Source organism: Leiobunum rupestre, chromosome 8, assembly GCF_980474605.1.
Source record: "Leiobunum rupestre chromosome 8, qqLeiRupe1.1.hap1, whole genome shotgun sequence".
In the NCBI taxonomy this organism is placed as follows: Eukaryota; Metazoa; Arthropoda; class Arachnida; order Opiliones; family Sclerosomatidae; genus Leiobunum; species Leiobunum rupestre.
In genome coordinates, this window is record NC_143391.1 from 13,765,300 (window position 1) to 13,774,269 (window position 8,970).

Sequence of the window (8,970 nt, forward strand, 5' to 3'; positions counted from 1 at the left end):
AGAATTGACCGTGGAACTTCTCCGTTCGTCCCTTCATCGGAACCTTGAAACACATTTTCATTAATACTAGAGTATTAAAAGTTTGTAATTATTCAATAATGGGGTTTATAACGACGCTGCTGGGTTGAAATTAACTTTGGTAACAACTATGGCGCGTTACTCATTGGTCGAATTGCCGTAATCTGTTTGTACGGTCTACTTTTCTAAAGAGTTAAAATAAATCTTCGTAAACGCCACAAATTTGAATGACTTAAGAAACCACCCGGCGAAAAAACTGGGCATCCTAGACCTATAAGTATACGCGGTCGAAAAAATTTAAAAGTGTTACGAAGCGTCGTTTGGTAACGCTAATAATTCAAACTAGAAGGGGTTAGAAACGAAAATAAGAAATTATAAAAGTAAAATTTAGAAAATGCGGAGGCTTATAGAAACACGAAATGTAAAATGTAATATTTGCATACACTGTTCAAAAACCTTCAATTAACAGGCGAAATAAAAAATTATAAATTGGACAAACATTTCAAAATAACTGATAACGAAAAAGATCGGGAAATTTCTATTAAGGAGGGGATTACGTCGAACTCAATTAAAGGTATATAGGACCAACAATTTGTTAGAAATTTAATGAAAACAAAATGGAGTTTTCGTCCCTGGCCTAAGCTAAAGACGTGTGACGATTATATCTAAAAACCGTTTTATGGAAAATAAACGTGAAGGGGGGTATCCAAGGGGTATTCAACTAAGCCATAGAGGTGGGGGGGAGCCACCAATGAAAGTTTCCAGAAGGGTTAGTAGTTAGTCAATATGACGTAATGGCTGACGATTTTCAATTCGCCGAAATTTATAAGAACCAACTTGGCGCGCGGGGCTCACCTTCTCCTGGCAGCGACAAGGATTCCTTAATACGATCTCCTCCCCCTGCCCCCCCCCCCCTTCGAATAATTTTAAAATTTTCCCTCCTCCTCCTGACGGGCCGCAGCCAGCCGACTATTGCGACTCGCAACCCTCCCTCAGTTCGACCCCTCTTATCAATACTGGATAGGCTCCTTTCGCCGAAGCTAATTACGCCAGGTTACGGAGACCCATATAAAGAAGGGACAAGTTCCCTTCAGGCATCACAACTCACTCGAACCACCAAACGGAGAAAGTCTTTCGATAACCAAAAAGTCTCTTGAAAAACTTCACATTTTCCAACCATGAAGGTTGTCTACCTCCTAGCAGCCGTATGCTGTCTCGGTAAGTACTTTGCTAGCCACCCCAGCGGCGGCTATGTGTTAAGTCCTCGGATTACTAGATTTTAACTGGGCAGATGAGCGTTCTCTATTGGATTAAATCGGATTTCGTCTATTTTTGGAATGACCCAGTCAAACAACGCGAAAAATCTACGAAAGACGCGTTCGAAGATTCCCTAGTGCCCACTCTCTCAATTTCGCGAACAAAATCATCGGTTACTTTATTTCCATTTAGCCCTCCTTATCTTTACTAAAGGAAAATTCGATTATTTTTTTAAATTATCCGCAAGAGGAAAACGGGTAGTCATTTTCTAAAGTTACAATTACTGTCGGGAGTACTAGTAGATTAAATTTTCAGTTTCCCATTTCCTTTACTGGTAGATAATTAACGCAGGACCGAAAACCAAACAAACGCGTGCGGCTTAATGAGACTCTCGATTATTAGCGGATCTCCTAATACTTTTTTCAAGGTCTTACCTTTCCCTGTTTTTCCATAATAATTATACTAGTAATTTGACGTTGCTTTCTGTCGAGACAGCACTTAAATGTATTCTGGTAATCGAGATGACGTCAGTGGAAGAACCAGTTGTAGAACGACTAGAATTAAGAAATATATCGGATCGCTTAGGGCTGTATAATTTATTTAACGACTTTTAATCCTTAAGATTTTTAAATCCCAGCGCTGTTTTTCGCGAGTTGCGAGCAACTCGTTTTACTAGGTTAAGGGAACGCACTATCAATGGTATAAACAACCTATTGAGATATGGGTAAACCAAAAAAAAAACCACAACAATGACAATAGATCGCTTCTAGGTCTACGTAAACAAACGGTGCGGAGAGGTTCCATTTCAGTGCCCAGTATTATTAGTACTAGTCCATCATTTACCTACGGTAATAGAGAACGAGACGCTATTTAGGGGAACGGGGAATCGATACCAGAGAGAATAGTAAGGAATTTCGCGGAATAACGCGTTCCCAATCTTTGATGGCATAAGTAGAACGAGCCCGTTGATGTTGCTGAAGATGGAAAGAATGGCGCGTTCTCTCAATGGGCGGTAGCTGCTAGTCAATTATAGTTTTAAAAATAGCGAAAAAATGCGCGTTTAAAGATATTGACGATGGAATAGTTTTCGCAGAAGGAACCAAAATACACTTAAAAGGAGAAGTAGTGATTTTTTCCGAGACCCGGTTTGTCCTAAAGCTTATACGTAAGGTTAATGTCTTCCAAAAATTTTCCTTTTAAATAAAAAACGCGTAAAAAAGCCTGGAGAAATGGGCCTTTCTTCTGGAGGGTTCAGGAAACCCTCCTGGATTAAAAAGTGGCACAAATTCCGATTTTGGAAAGTGGAACCGCGTTAAACACACTTCGCCCCAGAGAATATTTAGATTTTTTTCCATAACCCGCGGATTTCGGTCAAACCGACAGTGGCACGATAAATATAACGACCAGTAGAAACGCGAAAAAAGCCTTTTAGCGAAAGAAAAGCCAAATAATTGAGGACATGAAACAAACAGTTTCGACGCCTAGGGTGGGAGGAGCCGATCCCCAGTCACTAAAGCTGAAATATTTCGCTGTTCTAAATGCAAATCACTTGTAACTTAATTCGTCTTTATTTTTTGTATAGCTGTCCAAAGAGTCGCCGCTCAAAGTTGCCATCTCCGTGAGTTGGACTTGTGCGCCGCCACACTCTTACTTTTCAACCAAGGACCAGGAAGTATCGCTGTGAATGACGATGAACTCAACCGTCAATGCGGGTTAGTATACCCTCAGATAAAGATAACTTAGGGCGAACACGAAATAAGACGACTAATAAACAATTATCAATGGCAGATACATTAAGGAAGCCTACTCGTGCTTGCGTAACTACACCACCAAGTGCATGACTCCTCTCCAAAGAGAGCTCTTGAACTTCGTTACCGAAGGAGCCGACGATCATCTTAACGACTTCTGCTCGGAAGGAGGAGAACTCAGGACCAACTTCTTGAAACAAGCTCCGTGCTTGCGTGATGCCTACGGAGACGGACGTCAATGCTTGACCGGTCTTCAGACTTCCCTCGAATTCATCGTCACCGTTGACCGCAAGAAGCGTATCCCAGCAGCTTGTTGGTAATTAAAATTAGGAACGATCAAACATCCCGAATATCCTTCTTTAACGTTTTTATCTTCTCAATCAGTACCTACCAAAAATTGAGAACCTGTATCGAAGACACCGTCAGGACCAAGTGCGGTGAAGAAGCCATCAAGTTCATGAACGACGTCATCAATCTAATCGCCGCCAGCCTTCCAGACGCCATCTGCTCCGACTTCACGCCATCATCTCCCAAGTGCGAAGGTCTCCTCCCAGAACCCGGCAGTGCACCAGCAACCCGTTCCAACTCCGTCTTGTCCCGTCTTTTCTCCGCTTACCTCGGCAGTTAAGCGCTATTCCTTAGTAAAGAAATTTTCATCCACCCACAAGGACAATTACCTTTCTCGGGTGGGTAGGAAAGATGGAGATGTAAATACAAGAGGCTGTGCCTATTATCTAAACTACGATAATATCTCCATCGTGTGAATAAGTTGTTATAAGATCTTTGTTGTATAGTAGTCAAATACATTATTTTTGTTAATTTAGTTCCATCTTTTCTGTCGCTGATATGTAACAGAAAAAAATACCAATAAACGTAGTTGCTTGTTGTTAGATAAATATTTGTGTCTTAATTCCTATATCGGGAAGCTAGGTCACTTTTGTGCGTTGGGGGAAAAGTAAATCAAAACGCGACGATCTACGTTTCAACCATGGTTAATGGTCACTTTTCAAAAATTAACGACGAAATCCCCAATACATTTAGAGAGTTATTTCTTAGGATAACTTGTGCAAGATCCCCAAAGAATTTTAATCCGTTGATAAAGATTTTGATGACCCATTTAAAAAATCACTCTTAAGTTGGCGAAATCAAGGGTTCTCCTCTTGCATTAAACTTTTTCGTAACGTCCCTGAATGGGTTCGCCCTTGAAAATGCAGTTAGTTTCGAGAACCAAGAGACCCTTATTGGTTGTTACAAACCTTCGATTAATCGTTTTAAAACGAAATTTAATTAACTTTAGTGACATTTAAGGTACGAACTAAAACCATATTCAAAGTAGTCATAGACCAAAGGCATTATATTACTATTATCAATAAAAGAAATTCTATGCAGCTATAATTAACTTGTTTTAAAGGAAGGTAATACGCAATCAGAAAAGGAAGCTAAGCCCAATAAAATATAAATTACGGGGCTAGATTCTTAGAACGTTGGCCTCCCCGAGGCTTTATTTTTACACCCCCCACCCCCCCGTAACAATGACGAATAGGAATCGTTTTTCACTAGCAAACAATTACTTTTAAATGGAAATACATAAATTATTAACTTGTGGCTTAATTCTGCTTTATTTAATAATACGGGGAAAAAACTGTGTCAAACACAGATTAGGTTTTTCGCCCCGCGGTTTCACGTAAAAAACGCAGGTACTCAAATGGCTATGAACTTACTCAGATGATATATAGCCTTCTGCATCTGTCAATTTGTTAAGCACAATCTCAAAATATAATAGGGAAATTAAATATAAGATATAAAGGTTATATAGAGATTTATTGAAAATATTAGCAGCATTCCCATTTTATGTTATGAAAAGTGGATAAAACTTGCAAGACGTTTTATCCACTTTGGTTGAAATAAATGTTGTAGTATTTAATTTACAATAAAAAAACCCTGATTATAGTAAGTAATGCAAAAAAATGACATAGGGCTTATGTCACTTTTAGTAATGCCGTACGATTTATACATGAAAACAGTGTAAATAAATTACAGTTATATAAATAAAAGATATCACTGAAATCTGTTTAATCTCCTTCTACGAACTTCATCAATGTCAAGATCAGGATATAACCTATTAGTATCTGAAGTTGAAGGATAGGTTGCCGTTGTCTCTGGGTAGGGTAAATTGGATGTAGGGGGTACTGGAAATGGTGCGCTTGGGGCAGCTTCATTCCACTCTGCATTTTCATATTGCTCAGCATACTCAAAGTTCGTTTCCCTGAGACTTTCCTCAATTGCTCTCTGAAGCATGGCATCTTCTTCCAAAGCAGCTGAGGAATACGACTGCCTATCTGTGGTTGGATTATATGGTGAGCTGGGGTTTGGTGGGTAAGGAAGATCATTGTCATTTCCCCATTGATATTCATTTCCATAGGGAGAGAAATGCCTCCTCCAGTTGTTGGTTCCAAAACGATCATAATCTTGATAGTTATTGAAGTAATTATTTGACGGGTAAGGTCGAAATGGTTGGGGGGTAGCGAACAAAATCGATGCCATAGTTCTCCATATCCTGCTCATTACCGACTTCAGAGGGGTGTGAACGTAAGCTACACCAACCAATACACCAGCTAAATGACCCAAAAATGAGACATTTGGCACAAGTAACTGTATTAGTATTAGTTCAGCCCATACAATGTACTTGGCTGGCACAGCCAAAGGTACCCCCATAATGACTCCATCATTTTGTGGCCAGTAATGAGTTGTTAATACTTTGAGGGCAAATATAACACCAGAAAAACCAACTGCACATTGATAATAGAAATGGTGATCAAAGAATTCTGCAGCAAGTTTTGACAAGGCCACTAATGTCAAGTTACACAGACAAGTGAAAACTGAGACAATGAAGAAAAATCTTCCACTACCAAACAATCTCTCCAGAGTTATTCCTTTCCAGATGAAAGAAATCATATTGTAATACAGGTGATAGTCATCAGCGTGTTCAAATGCTCCAATTAAGAGTCTTCTGTACTGTTTCTTATCCCAAACTTTATCAACACTAATACAGACATCTTCCAAACCGTGCCATGGAACTCTAATTACCCTCATATAAAGGAGAACCTGAAGAGCAGTTATAATAAGTGTCGCTGGAGGTATGCGGTCTATTCCAATATTACCAAATATTTGGTAAAATAAGAGAAGGAGGCCAAAACCCCCACGACGTCGGTCACTACTGGGCATTATTGTTAATGGCGAACAAAGGTTTTATCATAGTAACCAATGTGTGAAGACTGAAGAGATAATGATAATATGACTACAACTTCAAGACTTAAGAGATATTTATTTATGGAAGATATATAACTTACTATGATGCACTTATAAGAGCGACAAGCTATTATTATGCTAATTCAAATATCGAATCTATAAATTTGTTGTAGGATTCTTAATCATCATTTCGTATCAAAATGTAAACAAAGATAAAACATACGTCTATTCCATCATTGAACTAATCAATGATTCCATAGCCTTCCAAAAATAGTGGAAAATGTAGAATACTACGACAGCCGACAGGCACAAATTTTTGAAGCGACTAAACTTAGCAACGGTTCCCAACATAGAGATAGAAAATAAATAGAGGGAAGATTACCGCGTTAAGGCACCCCTTTTTCTGACCGGGAAAATTCATCCCCCCCCCGCATGTATGAAAGCGGAGATGGGCAGAATTTGCAGCGCCATCTATCCTTTCTTTGTTTGCATCAAATGACAGATTGCACTTGACAATATGGTGGAGTATTGTAGCGAATGGGGCCTCACTTTTCAACCGTCTAAGTGCAAATACATGGTCTTCTCCCGCAAACGAAGCGCGGCCTTTTACGATGATACCTACTTTTCACTCGGGACCTCACCGTTGGCGAGGGTGGAACAATTTGTCTACCTCGGTGTTACCCTCGATCATAAACTGACCTGGCGCGCCCACATTGATGCCTTATATCGATCGTCCATGCAACGGCTAAATTTGTTGCGCGCGGTTTCTGGCAATAGTGCCGCTTGTAAGAACCTTGGGTTTCTGGTACATACTGGGGAGCCTCTCGCCGCGCCCTCAAGGTGTTGTATTTGCAGTTTATTCGCTCCCGGATCGATTATTCTAGCATCGTCTATAACTCCGCGGCTGTCACCCACTTACGGCGCTTGGACCGTCTCCAAAATGCTGCGCTTCGTGTCATCTTGGGTGTTCCCAAGTCGACGAGTATTCAGTTAATGGAAGCTGAAGCGGCGATCATGCCGCTTTCCCACCGTAGAGATCTGCTGGGTATGCAGTTTGTCAACCTGGCCGCCACCGCCGATGCTCCCGACTACTACAGGTGCTACATAACTGGCTCGGTGGCCACTCTCAGTCACTTTGAACACATCTGGACCAGCCTTGGAAATAACGGTGGTCAGGTGGTCAGTGACCAGTTAATTAATTGCTCAGACCAGTTTATTAATTCAAAATTTGGGGGGTCACTGGTCACCGTGTCCAGTTTATTAATTCGAAATAATAACAAAAAAACAGAAGGTGACCAGTTAAATAATTCCAAATAATAGGAGATGACCTATTAATCCTAGGTTCATATCAATTTTGATTTCCCTATTAACTGGATTTCTATGTACAGCGAATCCGCTTACTACCGCCACGGCCGCACGTCGAGGTTTTATGTAGAGTCCCTTCGCTCACATCCCTCGAACGAGTCGAACTGTATAACCCCCCTCTGGCCTCAAACCCTCAATTCTCTAGTCTCGCTTTCCCCCGAGTACGGCAGGCTACCTGGCTCCGCGGTAACGGACCGGGGACTCTGGAATTATGGGGCCTAGAGAAAGAGAGATAATACGGTAAATTTACTAATTTACGAGGGTCTTCTAGGCTATGGTAGTAGTCTTAGGTGAGATAGTACTATATTGTACTATTCTTGTCGTACTCATAATATAAAGTTAACTATTTTGAATACGTGTAAAGTTAAAGTTACCAACATAATCTAACTTCTCAACATGTAGTATAGGTTTTTTTAGGCTTGTAAATGACATTAGAACATTTTATATAAGACCAGTTTAATAATTCATAAGCTAGGGGGTCACTGGTCATAAGGACCACTTTAATAATTCATATGCTAGGGGGTCACTGGTCATAAGGACCAGTTTAAAAAAAACCTTATTTCCAAGGCTGATCTGGACGATACATAATACTCCAACGATCCTCAAATACTGGCGTCAACTTGTCACTCTTAATCTTGACTGGCTTCATAAATTGGTTCCTTCTCCCAGCCTGATTTCCCCTCCTTCTTGGACCCCTGTCCAGGCGGACAACAACTGTCGCTGGCTGAGCTCCTCAAAGTCCGAGTTCTCGGATGTCGAGTTGCGCCAGCTCTTCTTTTTCGAACTCCATGCAATGGCCGGCGATTCCGTGGTCATATATACCGACGGCTCCCTCCAGGACGTCTCCAGCTGTACCGGCGCCAGCTTCTGCATTTCTGATCGCGATGTCACTCGTCCGTTCGTTGTGGATCCGGGCCACCCGATTAACACGGTGGAGCTCTTTGCCATTAATCAAGCGGTGGCTTTCGCTCGCAGTGAAAAACGGGAAAATTGTCGTATGCTCCGACTCACAATCGGCCTTGGCTATGATTTTGGGGGACGGCCCTGACCCTCAAGTGCTATATGTATAAATGTACTTAGTTGGCTATGATTCTGGCTTGATGACGTCCGACCAAAAAGGGCATGATGGGAATTTTACAAAGCCGCAGGTGGCGCCCGATTGTTCCACTCCAGAATACTTCTCTTCTCCAAGATCCGGGAACCGCTGCTACGTTAAGTCACACAGGCTAGACATTGTAAAAACTACCAAAGATAGTAGTATTAATACTAATCTCGAGTGATTTAGCGCGTATAGTCTGTTGATTGGCTGACTTGGCATGTGCCACTTGGTATT

The 8,970-nt window shown here is 41.1% G+C and overlaps 2 protein-coding genes across 2 annotated transcripts; one reads left to right on the plus strand and one right to left on the minus strand.

Moving 5' to 3' along the window:
• The first annotated feature begins 1,097 nt into the window (after window positions 1-1,097).
• LOC149932457 (uncharacterized) lies at window positions 1,098-3,919 on the plus strand. The gene is made up of 4 exons (XM_090155800.1): window positions 1,098-1,236; window positions 2,858-2,987; window positions 3,064-3,339; window positions 3,408-3,919. The coding sequence occupies exons 1-4, from the start codon at window positions 1,197-1,199 to the stop codon at window positions 3,649-3,651; spliced, it is 690 nt and encodes a 229-aa protein (XP_090011926.1). The 5' UTR covers window positions 1,098-1,196; the 3' UTR covers window positions 3,652-3,919.
• Window positions 3,920-4,883: 964 nt separating this feature from the next.
• Window positions 4,884-6,470, minus strand: LOC149932458 (rhomboid-related protein 4-like). The gene has a single exon (XM_090155610.1). It carries the CDS (start codon window positions 6,246-6,248, stop codon window positions 5,082-5,084), a length of 1,167 nt encoding a protein of 388 aa, XP_090011736.1. The 5' UTR covers window positions 6,249-6,470; the 3' UTR covers window positions 4,884-5,081.
• Between the last annotated feature and the right edge of the window lie 2,500 nt (window positions 6,471-8,970).